The 15,945-nt window shown below is 38.0% G+C and overlaps 2 protein-coding genes across 4 annotated transcripts in view; both read right to left on the bottom strand.

Moving 5' to 3' along the window:
• The window catches only part of RPS3 (ribosomal protein S3), a 780,806-nt gene that overhangs the window by 335,658 nt on the left and 429,203 nt on the right, over nt 1–15,945 (bottom strand). The window lies entirely within an intron of this gene.
• Nucleotides 1–15,945, bottom strand: part of UVRAG (UV radiation resistance associated) — a 296,234-nt gene that overhangs the window by 229,231 nt on the left and 51,058 nt on the right. For all 3 annotated transcript variants that reach the window (XR_007455275.1, XM_049619579.1, XM_049619586.1), the window contains exons 4-5: nt 10,709–10,870; nt 2,241–2,315 (exon numbers count right to left, since the gene is read on the bottom strand). Coding sequence is in view for 2 of the 3 variants with exons in the window: in XM_049619579.1 (XP_049475536.1) it covers nt 2,241–2,315; nt 10,709–10,870 (237 nt within the window). In the remaining variant the exon portion in view is untranslated. The remainder of the gene's footprint in view (nt 1–2,240; nt 2,316–10,708; nt 10,871–15,945) is intronic.

The raw sequence follows: 15,945 nt of genomic DNA, 5'->3' as shown, positions 1-15,945 counted from the left end.
ACGGACCGCGAGATCATGACCTGAGCCAAAGTCGGCCGCTTAACCGACTGAGCCACCCAGGAGCCCCTTTTCCCCTGCATTTAAACTGCACTCAGATACCTAGATGTTTTATAACAAAGCAGGCAGCTATTAGAAACAGCCCCTGAAGATTTATTCGCTCTTTGTTTCTTGTATGTTGTAATGGGGGGGGGGGGAGCACAAGGAAAGTTGACTAAAATATGTGTAGAAATAAGCTATTTTTATAATTTTCCAACTTTTGCTTGATGATGTACTGAAAGACCTGGACAAAATTATACCATATCCCTTTCCCTGTTGTTAAAACATAGGCTATTTGGGACACTTAATCCCTACTTCTGAACATTCTGCTTATGTATTGTGTGGGACGTGCTTTGGAAACAAGTTAGTGTCCATTAATTTGACTAACAAGAGGAAATAGCCACCTTTTTACTTTCTCAGTTCTATGAAGTGAACTAAACGGAGGTCTCTTAACTGGGATTAGAATTCAGGTTTTCTACTTTTCAAAACTATCATGTCTTGAAAAATATAAAATTAGGAGTTTTCATTTGTACAGGTCTCAAAACAGACCCTGAAACTTGCTTGCTATTGTCCCTAAATCTTCAATCTAGGCTTGACTATGTACGTCAGGTGATCAAGTCATGTGACTGTGTTTGTGAAATTAATCACCAAATTGCTATTTTCATCTCCTGAGAATTTCATTCCAAAAAGATTTGGTCCTTTTTACTGGATTCCACTCCTGCTCTATTTCCCCCCCATTACAATGAGAAAGCACTGCCATCTACTGGACTCTGAAGATATTGCTGCTATAGCTTTTAGTCCGAGAGAATTCTTACAATTCTACTGCTTTTTTGTACTTTGTCAATAATATAGCAGTTAGAGTTATTTTGACAGTATGAGTTACATAAAAATAAAATTCCAGGAGTCGGGGGTCAGGGTAAAGTAGGATAGGAGACAGAAATAATACCACCACCACCCCCCACCACCCCCCACCCCCCGCCCCATTATTGCTGATAGTCCTAAATACAACATGCATTCATTCACCTACATTCATTAACAAATTTCTACTAAGCACCTACTATACTATACCCCAGGTACTGGGCAAGGGACACAATGTTAACACGATAGGATTAGAGAGGTAATCTCCCTTATCATATGATAGAGTTTAGCACCTAGTGGGTAGTTTCCATTTATTATTGAATTCTATTCATGTGCCAGGCTCATAATGTTCACGACCACCTTTCATCCCCCAAACAATTTATGATGAGGTAGAAATTGTTACCTCCATTTACAGAGGAGAAAATAAACTCAGAGGTGACTCAATTTGCCCAAGATCTCTCTCGTAGGTAAGTTAAACTAGGAAGTAAACTCACATCAATCTGACTCCAAAACCTGTATTCTTAACCACCAGATTACACTCATCCAGGTAGCTGTCAGCATCCTCCCCAAAACAAGAAGAGCTGACAAAAGGAAATTCAGGCAAAGACGGTCTTACATTGTCTATGTTAAAGGCAAAACTCCTAAACTGAGAACTGAAGGTTTCCAGCTTATTGGAGAAGAAGCTGACCCAACAGCCTCTTACTCCCCCTGCTCCCCTAATTGCCATTCTGGCAGTTAAATCCATCTAGAAAACATCTCTTCAAGCCATCTAGCCTTATTCACCAACTTCCATCCGCTCCAACTTCAAGCTACAACAGTGTTCCTCTCTGGTTCTCCATAGTCCCCAAACATTAAAAAGGGCACCTCTACCTAAGGTGCTCTTCAAATTACTTATATTCTGCTCTAATTCACCTGTGTCATCTGCAAGACCCAAATAACTGACACCAAAAACAATTTTTCAAACTAATCCCTAAGATTTTCTGGTGTGTCCAATAGTTTCCAAACACACTCCTGGTAGTGAGACCGAACTGACTAATCCGTAATAAAATTGTACTGCACTTCATCAAAAGTCACCATTCTGTTTTGACCCTCCAAAGAATCATGTAGAATAAGAGCAAACAGCCCAGATCTTCTTTTAGGAAAGTCAATAATCTAGATTTAGAAAAGATGAATTGGGGTGGTTACAAAACAAGTTTTCGCTTTAGAAAGCATTTTGCCTTAAGCCACACTAAACAAACTTATGATGATACTTAAAACAAGATTCTATTTACACAGTGCTTTTTACACTATGTGTCAAGGCACAGCTGGACTAAACAAAACTCACAGAATTAGGAAAACCCTCTTACCTTATGTTCAAATGGAGCACCATAGTAGCCATCGTTCAGCCCAAAAATTATTTCATTCTGGTTGCGGGCATGAATCTATAAAAGAAGAAAAACACCCTATCAGTTCTTCTCATTCCAATTAAGTTTTAATATGATTGGAGCATGACAGTTAAAACGGGACCTACTTCAATGCTGAAAAACAGGCTGACTAATCTAACAAGCCAGCAGAAAACAAATCACTTATCCTAAGACCAGAGAATCTATTGAGAGCCTCTTGCTTTAGTCAAAGGGCTCACAAAATCATCACATGAGATAACAGGCACCATCATTCACATATATTTTCCACAAATACTTCTTGAGATTGCTATGGAAAGGCTAGTTCTAAAACACAAGGGATCCAGAGACATACTGTATATTCTCTGATCTCAAAGAAAACACAATCCTAGTCCATAAGAGTGCTTTAAAAAACAAAGTCCTGAGGTGCCTGGGTGGCTCAGTTGATTGAGTGTCTGACTTTGGCTCAGAATCTCTCGGTCCGTCAGTCTGAGCCCCATGTCAGGTTCTATGCTGACAGCTCAGGGCCTGGAGCCTGCTTGGAGTTCTGTGTCTCCCTTTCTCTCTGCCCCTCCCCTGCTCGTGCTCTTTCTCTCAAAAGAATAAATAAATGTTAAACACACACACACACACACACACACACACACACACACACACAAAGTCCTAGAAAAAAACATACAAGGTTAATATTATTTTCTATTTTCAAAAAGATAGTTTAAAGATAATAATACCTAAGCTGCATCATCACTCTGGACCCTAGTTTCCCCAACTAGAAATTAATGAGTCAGATTATGCTCTGTTATATCACACTTCTGTACCTACCCCCACCTCCTCCGGCTAAATCCAACATATCATCCAAATTTCACTCAAGATGACCAATCAATTTAACCTAACTAACGTTTGTAAAACAATCCGTTCAGTGACAACAGAATACACGTCACATGTATAGGAAACACTCACCAAAAAGAGATCTTATATTCTGGGCCATAAAATAAACCTCACAAAAGCCAAAAGGATTGAAATCATACAAACTCTTTTCTCTAAATCCGTCAGAATTCAAGTAGAAATCAAGAAAAGAAGGATATCTGGAAAATCCACAAATGTTTGAAAATTAAACACCATACCTCTAAATAACCCTTGAGTCAAGAAATAAAAGGGAAATTAGAAAATATTTTGAATTGAATGAAAATGAAAATACAACATTGAAGTCTGTGAGTCAGTTACTGCAAGACTTAGAGGAAAATTTATTAAATGCTTACTTTAGAAAAGATAAGTCTCAAAACAGTAATGCAAAATCCTACCTTGAGAAACTAGTAAAGAAGAGCAAAGTAAACCCAAAGCAAGCAAAAGAAAGAAAATTATAAGTATAAAATGAGAAATCAATGAAACTGAAAATAACGATAATCAATGAAACTAAATACCAGTTCTTTGAAAAGCTGAGAAAATGGATAACTCTCTAGGCAGAGTGATTAAGAGTAGAAAGAGACAGAAATTACTGATAGCAAGAATGAAAGAGGCAAGGATCATTAGACAGCCTATAAGCCTTACAAGAATAGAGTAATACTGTGAAAATTTTTATACTAATAAATTTGAAATGTTATGTGAAACTGACAAACTCTTAGGAAAACAAACTATCAAAGCTCACTCAAAAAGAAATAGATAACCTAAAAAGCCCCATATCTAGTTAAGTAATAGAAGTTATACTTTTAAACTTTCCCACAGGGAAATCTTAACACCCAAATGGGTTCACTGAAGAATTCTGTCAAACATTTGTGTAATAATGAATACCAACTTTGTTACACAAATCCTTCCAGAAAACAGAAAGCTAAACACTTCCCAATCTATTTTACAAGACCAGCATTACTCTCATACTAAACCAGAAAAGAACAATGCAAGAAAAGCACAGACCAATATCCCCCACGGACACAGATGAAAGAAGTCGTACCAAAATACTAGCAAATATAATCCATTATGAAAGGAAATTTCCTGAACCTGATAAAATGTTTACAAAATTTACAGCTAGTATTATACTTAATAACGAAGGACTGAATACTTTTAACCAACATCAGTAACAAAACAAGGATGTCTACTCTACTCACTTCTATTCAACATCACATTGTACTGAAGTCTGAACCAATGAAATAAGACAAGAAAAAGAGAAAAAATACATACCCATTAAGAAGAAATTAAACAATGTGTGCACAGATATGACTGCCTATATAGGCAGAATTTATAAAAGGAATCTACCAAAAAACTACTAGACCTAATAAATGAGTTTAGCAAGGTCAGAGAATACATGCTCCACACAGAAATGTTTGTATATATTAGCAACAATAGTTGCAAATAGGAATAGTTTTTTAAAGGAACAGCATTTAAACTAGCATTAAAGAACATGGAATCCACAGGTACAAATCTATCAAAATATGTGCAAGATCTGTATACTGAAAACTACAAGATGCTGATGAGTGAAATAAGATTTTCACAAATGCAGGGATACCATGTCCACAGATTGAAACACTCAATACCATTGAGATGTCAATTCTTCCCAAATTTTCTTAGATTTTTGTAGAATTGACAAATTAATCCTAAAATATATATGTAAAAGCAAAAGATCTAGAATAGCCAGAACAACACTGAAAAAAAGATCAAAGTTGGAGGATGCATATTACCTGAATTCATGACGTATAAAACTACACTATTCAAGATCATGTAGTATTGGCATAAAGACAGACGTGCAGATCAATAAAATACAATACAGTCCAGAAACAGACCCATACAAATGATTTTAAACAATTCATTTCAACAAAGATAGCAAGGTAATTCAATAAGAGCTCTTACAACAGAGTACAGGAACAAATGTTCATCTATCTGCAAAACAACGAACCTTACACTTTAAATAAAAGTGAATTCAAAATGATCATAGGCATAAACATAAAACCTAAGACTATAAAACTTCTAGAGAAAAAAACTCCATAAGAGAAATCTTTGTGCCCTTGGATTAGGCGAAGATGTCTTAGATAAAACACAAAAAGGATGAAACATTAAAGTAAAAGCTAATATAGCAGACTTCATCAACACTTATAAGCTTCTGTTCTTTGAACGGCACTTAAAGAAATGAAAAGCCACAGACTGGCAGAAAATAATTGGAAAATACAGATCTTATAAAGAACTGACTCATATCCAGAATACATACAGAAATTCTACTCGATAATGAGAATTCAAACAACCAAATAAAAAGTGGGCAAAAATCTGAATATTTTACAAAAAAAGGGTAAGAGAAAGAGAGACTGATGACAAACATTTTTTTAACTGCTCGACATGATTTCATCACCAGAGAAATTCAAATTAAAATCACAAGATTCTATACACTCATAACAAAGCAGCACAAACAGAAGAAAGAGAAATTAAGAAAACAATCCCATTTACAATTGTACCCAAAAAAATAAGATACCTAGGAATAAACCCAAAAAAGCAGTGAAAGACCTATGCTCTGAAAACAAGAAATTAAAGACAATGCAAAGAAATGGAAACACATTCCAAATTCTACACTCATGGACTAGAAGAACAAATATCGTTAAAATGTCGTACTACTCAGGGGTGCCTGGGTGTCTTAGTCGGTTAAGCGTCCAACTTCAGCTCAGGTCTTGATCTCATGGTTCATGGGTTCAAGCCCCACGTCAGGTTCTGTGCTGACAGCTCAGAGCCTGGAGCCCTCTTCAGATTCTATGTCTCCTCTCTCTCTGCCCCTCCCTGGCTCATGCTCTGTCTCTCTCTCTCTCAAAAATGAATAAACATTTAAAAAAAATTTTTTTAATGTCTTACTAGTCAAAGCAATCTACACATGTAATGTAATGCCTATCAAAATACCAACAGCATTTTTTCACAGAAATAAAATAAACAATCCTAAAATATATATGGAACCACAAAAGACCCTGAATAGTCAAAGCAATCTTGAAAAAGAAAAGCAAAGCTGGAGGCATCACAATTCTAAACTTCAAGTTATATTATAAAGCTGTGGTAATCAAAACAGTATGGTACTGGCATAAAAACAGACACATAGATCAATGCAACATAATATAAAATCCAGAAATAAACCCACAATGATATGGTCAATTAATCTTTGACAAAGCAGAGAAGACTATCCAATGGGAAAAAGACAGTCTCTTTAACAAATGGGTGTTGGGAAAACTGGACAGACACATGCAAAAGAATGAAACTGGACCACTTTCTTACACCATACCCAAAAATAAATTCAAAATGGATTAAAGACCTAAATGTGAGACCTGAAACCATAAAAATCCCAGAAAAGAACACAGGGAATAATTTCTCTGACATTGGCTGTAGCAACATAGGTCCCCTGAGGCAAGGGAAATAAAAGCATAATTAAACTATCAGGACTACATCAAAATAAAAAGCTTCTGCACAGCAAAGGAAACAATCAACAAAACTAAAAGGCAGCCTACTGAATGGGAACAGATATTTGCAAATGACATATCTTATAAGGGTTAATATCCAAGATATACAAAGAATTCATAAAACTCAACACCCAAAAAGCAAATAATCCAATTTTAAAAAGGGCAGAAGGCACAAACAGACATTTCTCCAAAAAAGACATTCACAGCCAACAGACACATGGAAAGATGCTCATCATCACTTACCATCAGGGAAATGCAAATCAAAACTATAATGAAATATCACCTCATAACTATCCGAATGGCTAAAATCAACAATACAAGAAACAACAGGTGTTGGCAAGAATGTGAAGAAAAAGAACACTCACGCACTGTTGGTGGGAATGCAAATTGGTGCAGCCGCTGTGGAAAACAGTATGGAGGTTCCTCAAAAAGTTAAAAATAAAACTACACTATGATCTAGCAATTGCACTATTAAGTATTTACCCAGACAATACAAAAACACTAATTCAAAGAGATACATGCACCCCTATGTTTATAGAACCATTATTTACAGTAGCTAAGATATGTAAGCAGCCCAAGTGTCCATCGACTGATGAATGGATAAAGAAGATATGGTGTGTGTGTGTGTGTGAGAGAGAGAGAGAGAGAGAGAGAGAGAGAGAGAGATGGTATATTACTCAGCCATAAAAAATGGAAGCTTGCCATTTGCAATGATTTGGATGCATCTAGAGAATATAATGCTAAGTGAAATGAGTCAGTCAGAGAAAGATAAATACCGTATCATTTCACTCATATGTGGAATTTAAGAAACAAATGAAGTGAAAAAAGAGAGAGAGAGGCAAACCAAGAAACAGACTCTTAACTACAGAAAACACACTGATGGTTACCAGAGGGCAGGTGGGTAGAGGAATAGGTGAAATAGGTGATGGGGATTAAGGAGTGCACTTGTCATGATGAGTACTAGGTAATTAAAATAAAAACTTAAAAAAAAAAAAAAAAGAATCACAAGATACCACTTCAAACCCACCAGAATGGCAAATAGTTTGGCAGCTTCTTATAAATTTCAGCACACACTTAAAACTAGACCCAGACATCCCATTCCTAGGTATTTACTCAAGAGAAATGACAACATATGTCCACAAAAAGACCTATATTTAAATATTCACAGCAGCACTACTCATTGTGGTGGTTACTAGACTTCACACATTTGTCAAGCCTACTGAACTGTATACCTTAAAAGGGTGAATTTTATTATATATCCATTATACCTCAACAACCTGACTTGCAAAAGAAAATTTCATTCAAAAGTCAGCCCAACCTGACTCTACCTAGTCCTGTCTAAATACCTCTTCCATATATTCCCCCAAATTGTATTACAAAGCCGTAGTAATTAAAACAGTATGGTACTGTGCAGGTCTATGCAAGTATTCATCAATTATCAGTGTACTAAGTCTAAGGATCTTGTCTTACCCACCTCTGGATCCTTAACAGTAAGAACAATGCCTGATAGAAAGTACATGATCAATGAACCTAAGTAATTCTATTATCCTCATACATCTTAATCTTGCTTAGTCTGAAAATTTGTAACTCTATTTTTTTATGTTTATTTGTTTTTGAGAGAGAGAGAGAGAGAGAGAGAGAGAGAGAGAGAGATGGAGTATGAGTGGGGGAGAGGCAGAGAGAGAGGGAGACATAGAATCCCAGGCTCCAGGCTCTGAGCTGTCAGCACAGAGCCTGATACAGGGCTCAGACCCACGAATGGCGAGATCATGACCTGAGCTAAAGTCAGCCACTTAACCAACTGAGCCACCCAGGTACCCCAATTTGTAATCCAAGTTTATCTGATTTTCTAGTAGTATATTACTTGTTATATCTATTTCATAGGTGAGTTCTGACTTTCTACAATGATACTAAGTTTCTAATTGGCTTTAAAAATATGTTTTCCCTTTCTCTTGTTCTCCGTTATACCAGCATAACCAGCTTTATATTTATAATAAGACACCTGAAAGTTGACTCTCTGCAATTAAGCAAGTTTGACATAAACACAGTTGGGTATTTCAAGATCACTACCTAAGGAATATGTGAGTTGAAAGCATGAAGGCCATCTTCGTTGCTTCTATAGCCATACACTCTAATGTTAAGAAGCATCATCCTCTGAGAAATGCAGGTACTTTCAGAAGAAAGACAAACAAGTACTCGATACCAGAGTCTATCCACAGAGAGCCAACTATGGTATTTGGGAAGACAGAAAGAGTACTGCCTCAGCGCAGGGCTCTGGTTGGCCAATCTAAAGGCAACAAGTATACCGTACCAAAAGAGGAAAAAAGGCCCTAAGCTAAAAGTCAGTGTTTTATAAATTTTTATTAAGACCAGTCCTAAAGGGGCGCCTGGGTGGCTCAGTTGGCTAAGCGTCCGACTTCGGCTCAGGTCATGATCTCGCGGTCTGTGAATTCAAGCCCCGTGTCGGGCTCTGTGCTGACTGCTCAGAGCCTGGAGCCTGTTTCAGCTTCTGTGTCTCCCTCTCTCTCTGACCCTCCCCCGTTCATGTTCTGTCTCTCTCTGTCTCAAAAATAAATAAACATTAAAAAAAAAATTTTTTTAAAAACCAGTCCTAAAACAGGGAGAATAATACAAAAACAAAAATGATTAAGAATCTGTAGCCATTAGAATTTAGTTATGGAAAATATCCATTATATGCATTGTTCTGGTCACTATATAGAAGAACACAAAATAAAGTATACAATAAGCAAAATGAGGGTAGAGGATTTTTTTTTAATCTGATAAAAAAAACATGTAGAAGTAAATTGATTCTTTAAAAGAAATATACCAGAAAGTCTATATTGAATAAATATTAAGAAACATCAAGGATATTCATAGATATGACTAATATTTTAAAGTTACCTTTAACAGCAGTCCCTCGGGTATCACAAAATAGATACAGCACTCATTCCAAGGTAGGTGGACTACCAAGGACTATATGTATATATTAGTGTGATACAAAACAAAGAATAAATTTGTAAGTCAGCCAGGCCTGGAATCAAATCCCAGCTCCGCCTAGCAGTGTGATCTTGAACAGTTTTTTAAACTCTCTATGGTTCAATTTTCCCATCTGGAAAATAAGGGCAATAATACCAAACTTCACAAGGCTGACACAAACACAAATTATAATAATCTATGTCTGGGGATGGTAAATAGGTTTCAAATCATATGCAACTCTGATAAATTACTAGTTGCATCCCAGAACAGTGTCAGAAGGGATTATGGAGCTACTTCTGAGCTCAGCTAGAAGGGTGCTATGATCCAATAGGTACATCACTCAAAGGGGATTGGTAGCAGTGTATAAACCAGGCAATTGTTATCTCCGTGCTCAATAAACAGTAGCTCTCCTTATTCCTGAAACAACTCAACTCTACGGATCATAAGAGAAGCGCTTTATAGTACATTCCATATTTGCAACTTAATGTTTAGATTCTATCGGGGAATATCCAATAAAACAGAAGAAGCAGAATGCTATTGGAAAGTATATTCTTTCCTACACCTCCCAGGAAAAAATCCTCTTGAATTAGCAGCTTAGGGTGCTTCCTCATAAGTTTCCTCAGTTAAAAATTATTTTTCAAACTTGGTAATGACTCAAATTTCTATAATTAAGTAAACAATCATCAAAGTTCTCTATGATCGGAAATGTAGAATCGTAAGAATCTACAGAAAGGTTAGATAGGTTAATTTAGAGAAGACAACTACTCATAACTAGAATCTAAAAATTCCCTAAACATTAAAAAAAAGTGGGGGTGCACCTGGGTGGCTCAGTCAGTTGAGTGTCCAACTTTGGCTCAGGTCTTGATCTCGCGGTTCATGGGTTCAAGCCCTGCATTGGGCTCTGTGCTGACAGCTCAGAGCCTAGAGCCTGCTTCAGATTCTGTGTCTCCCTCTCTGTCTGCCCCTCCCTTGCTCATGTTCTCTTTCTTTCTCTCTCTCAAAAATACATAAACATTATAAATAAATAAATAAACAAATAATTACCTGCTGACCCAAGTATTTCAGCCCATCCAAACAGACTTTCCATTCAATCAAAAGCTGGTAGATGTCCTCCTTTCCACCCCATATCTTCACCACGAAACAAGACACAGATGTATCAAGACGGTCTGGCATTATTCCAAAATCAAGACTCCGCCACGTTGGATTCTGTTGATGGAAAGGAGAGCGTGCTTTATGAAGACTCTAACTTGTTTATAATTATTTCAATTAGGTTATAAATCATTTTGTTTTTAAAAACCAAAAGACCTCATAAATGTATTAAATTACAAACCTAAATGAATCAGGAAGACATTCCCATTAACACAATGGTAGTGATAATGGTATAAGCATACCTCGGAGCTAATTGCCGGTTTGGTCCCAGACTACCACAATAAAGCAAGTTTCACACTAAAGCAAGTCAAATGAATCTTTTGGTTTCTCACTGCATAGAAAATTATGTTTATAATATAACACAGTCTCTTAAGTGTTCAATAGCATTATGTCTAAAAAAAAGAAATGTAAACACCTTTTAAAAAATACTTTATTACTGGGGCACCTGAGTGGCTCAGTCAGTTAAATGTCCAACTCCGGCTCAGGTCATGATCTCACAGTTTGTGAGTCTGAGCCCCACATCAGGCTCTCTGCTGTCAATACACTGCCCGCTTCAGACCCTCTGTCCCCCTCTCTCTCTGCTTCTCCCCCTTCTCAAAAATAAATAAACACTAAAAAAAATACTGCTTAAAAATGTAACCATCATCTGAGCATTGAGCAAGTCATAATCTTTTTGCTGGTGGAGGGCATTGCCTCGATGTTGATGTTGGTGTATGCAATGAGGATAGTACTTTACACACAGTAAAACCTCTTTCAAAATTACAATCAAACCTCTTGAACCTACCACTGTTTTTTAACAACTAAATTTGGGTAATATTCTAAATCCTTCCTCGTCATTTCAACCATCTTCACAGGATCTTAACCAGGAGTAGATTCTTTCTCAAGAAACCACTTTCTTTCTTCATCCATGAGAAGCCAGTCCTCATCTGTTCAAGTTTTATCATGAGATAACAGCAATTCAGCCCCGTCTTCAGGCTCCCCTTGTAATTCTACTTCTCTCCCTATTTCTACAACGTCTGTCATCACTTCTTCCACTGAAGTCTTGAACCCCATGAGGTCGTCCATGAGGTCTGGAATCAGCTTCTTCCAAAATCCTCTCAATATTATTCTGACCTCTTCCCATGAACCACAATGTTCTTAATGGAATCTAGAATGGTGAATCCTTTCTGGCAGGTTCTTAATTGGCTTTGCCCAGATCTATCAGAATCGCTATCTATAGCAGCTACAGCCTTATGAAATTTATTTCTTAAATAATAAGACTTGAATGTTGAAATTACTCTTTGGATCCACGAGCTACAGAATGGATGTTGTTAGCAGGCATGAAAACAACATTAATTTCATTTTACACCTCCATCAGAGGTCAAGAGTGTTCAGGTGCATTGTCAATGAGGAGTAGTATCTTGAAAGGAATCTTTTTCTGAGCAGATCCCAACAGTGGGCTTAAAATATTCATGAAATCATGTTGGAAACAGATGTGTTGCCACTCAGGCTTTCTTGCTCCATTTATAGAGCAGAGGCAGAATGGATTTAGCACAATTTTTAAGGGCCCTAAAATTTTCAAAATGGTACGACATTGGCTTCAACTTAAAGTCACCAGCTGCATTAGTTCGTAACAAGAGAGTCAGACTGTTCTTTTGAAGCTTTGAAACTAGGCACTGACCTCTTTAGCTGTGAAAGTCTTAGATGGCACCTTTTTCCAATTAAGAAGGCTGTTTGATCTACATTGAAAATCTGCTGTTTAATGTAGCCACCTTTATTAATTATCTTCGTCAGATCTTCTGGAGAACTTGCTGCAGCTTCTACATCAGCACTTGCTGCTTCACCTTGCACTTTTGTGTTATAGAGACAGTTTCTTTCCTTAAACTTCATGAACCAACCTATGCTAGCTTCAAACTTTTCTTCTGCAGTTTCCTCACCCCTCCAAGCCTTCATGTAATTGAAGAAAGTTAGGGTCTTGCTCTAGATTAAACTTTGACTTAAGGGAATGTTGTGGTTGGCTTGATCTCCTATTGGGACCTCTCAAACTTTCTCCACATCAGCAGTAAGACTGTTTTCACTTTCTTATCATCCTGTGTTCACTGGAGCAGCACCTTTAATTTCCTTCAAGAACTTTTCCTTTATATTCACAACTTAGCTAACTACTGGGTGCAAGAGGCCTGGCTTTGGTATATATCTTGGCTTTCAACAGGCTCTCTGCACTAAGCTTAATCATTTCTAGCTTGTGATGTAAAGCAAGAGGCATGTGACTCTTTATTTCACTTGAACATTTAATGGGCCATTGTAGGGTTATTAACTGGCCTAATCACAATATTGTTATGTCTCAGGGAAATAGGGAGGCTGGAGGAGAGGGAGAGAAGTGGGGAAATGGGCTGGTAGGTGGAGGAGTCAGAACACACAAAACATTTATCAGTTAAGTTCACCATCTTATATGGGTGCAGTGCATTGTGATAGCAATGTCACAGGTCACCATAACAAGTATAATCATAATGACAATTTTGAAATATTGTGAGAATCACTAAAACATGACACAGAGACAGAAAGTAAGCAAATGTTTTTGGAAAAATGGTGCCAACAGACTTGGTCAAAGCCAGGTTATCATAAACTTCCAATCTGTAAAAATACATTATCTGTGAAGCGCAGTAAACTGAAGTGCAGTAAAATGACGTATACCTGTAAACAGTACAGGAGCACCTGCCAACCATTTGCTGAGTGAAGAAAACAGTAAGAGGAGGAGGAATATCAGTACAGAGGCTACCGTAGTAGGGCCTGCAGATGATGGTCTGGGAGACGGAGAATGGACGTGGAACAGGTAAGGGAGATGGGTTTTGGAACTAGATGTGACAGGAGTTGCTGATGGGTTGGAGGGAGGGCATAGATAAGGGAGGAATCTAGAAGGTCTCCTGGGTTTCTGCCTCAAACAACTGGGCAGATGATGTGCCGTTTTCTGTGCAGGGGGAGACTGGCAAAGGGTAAGGGATACGGTATGGGGGGTGGGGGGGCAGGGCAAGAGAACCAGGAGTCCGCTCTTGAACGTGCCAGGTATGAGATGCCTTTGGGATACGTGGGCACGGACGTCAGGCTGACAGTCTGGAGCCCAGAAGAGAGGTATAGGTGGAAGTGGCAGCCATGTCATGAGCCAGGTCACCCAGGGAGAGTAGGAATGAAGGGAGAAGAGGGCCGGGACCCACGTGGGTCCATAACGGTCTTAAAGCCAACAAAAACCAACAAAAACCAAACCAGCCAAACAAGGTCATGTTAGTGTGGTGAGCTGGAGAAGTCTGTTTCAGCTCCCTGGGTTTGCTTCTTCCTCTGTAAAATGAGATGATAATTCTTCCTCATAGGACCATACCCCAGAGCCCCGGACACACAAGGAGGGGCTCAACAGATGACAAAGCCCCAGGGTGGCCCCGATTTCTCCGTTCTGACAAGACCGGAAAAGAGACAGACTTAGCTCTTCTCCAGCCGAAGCCAGCAGAAATAGGTCCCTTAGCCATCTCGATGAGTTAGTCCCCCTCAGAGCTTTGCCGATTCTCCAGGCTTCTCCAGAGCACTGGCCAGCAGGGCCCTGCCCTAGAAGGGAAGTCCATGCTGCATGCAGCTCCTCAGAATGACCACCAGTACTTCTGAATTTTGCTGCTTATTGTCACTAGGAGGATACATTCTAATTTCTCACTAACATGGCCTCATATGGTAATTCATCTATTTATTCAATACTTAATGCACAATTATTAAGAACCAACACATAAATGCCTTCAAAATACCTCTAAAGTATTAGATTCAAACCTCTACTTAAAGAATTACATTACTTCATGAAAAGGTCAGTAGAAGAATTATGCAAAAGGCTACACAGTAGCACAAACGGGAGTAAATAAACTTTAAATGAATCGGGGAAAGACATCACCACAGAGGCTGTGAAACTTGACTTCTAAAGGATAAACAGGATTTCCCCAGGTTAAAATAAGGAACGGCAGGCACAGGGAACACCATAAACAAGGGTCCAGCAGTATGACGTATGATGTGGTCAGGGAGCTAAGACAACTGGTTCACAAAGCTCAAGAAATAAACAAGGCACTAAGTTGAAGGATCTTTGGGGACACCTGGCTGGCTTAGTTGGTAGAGCATGCAACTCTTGATCTCAGGGTCGTGAGTTCAAGGCCTATGTTGGGCATAGAGATTACTTAAAAAGAATAATTTTTAAAAATCTTAAAAAAAAAAAAAAATGGGGGCGTCTGGGTGGCTCCGTTGGTTAAGTGGCTAACTTCGGCTCAGGCCATTATCTCGCATTTCGTGAGTTCAAGACTCGTGTTGGGTTCTGTGCTGACAGCTCAGAGCCTGGAGCCTGCTTCAGATTCTATGTCTCCCTCTCTCTGCCCCTTCCATGCTCACACTCTGTCTCTGTCTCTCCAAAAATGAATAAACATTAAAAAAAATCTTTTTTTAAACCTGAAGGATGTTTTATGCCTTGCCAAGGAGTACTTTTACTTTGTACAGTATGGGGAGAAAAGTTTTAAGGTAAGAATGACAAGGTCAACTTTATGCTCTAAAAAGCTTTATTTTTCATTAAGAGAATCATTCAGATAGTTGAAATGCTAAATGTAAATATAATCAATCTTACCAAATTAACAATTTTAATACAATATAAATCAGTCAATCAAACAGTCCTCATACAAGAATTAACAATTCTTGGCTCTGTGACAGTTATTTTTCTGACCAAAGCAGGGAGGGGAGTAGGGTAGTGCTTGCTTTTGTTTTGGGAGATACACTGACGCATGTGTTTTGTGGGTTTGGTTGTTAAAGTTTCTGGAGATAAGACATGACTTCCAATTTCACAGCACTTTATGTCTGATATATCTTTTTCACTTATAGTTTGATATTTTTATTGCCTGATTTCCTTCCACTAAAATAAAAGCTCTGACAGACAGTAACATTGTCTGATTTGTTCACAAGATCTTCAAAGCTTGAAAAATCCGTGGTATGCACTCAGTATTTGCTGCATTAGTGAATGAATGTCTGATCAATTGATATGGATGTCTGAGGATACTGAAAGACCATCAATAAACAGCACGATGATAATACAGTAAGCACATTTATGCAATCAGTTTTATATTGAATCATTTAAAAAAAAAACAACT

This window comes from Panthera uncia, chromosome D1 (assembly GCF_023721935.1).
Source record: "Panthera uncia isolate 11264 chromosome D1, Puncia_PCG_1.0, whole genome shotgun sequence".
In the NCBI taxonomy this organism is placed as follows: Eukaryota; Metazoa; Chordata; class Mammalia; order Carnivora; family Felidae; genus Panthera; species Panthera uncia.
This window is presented reverse-complemented; position numbering and strand designations above follow the sequence as displayed.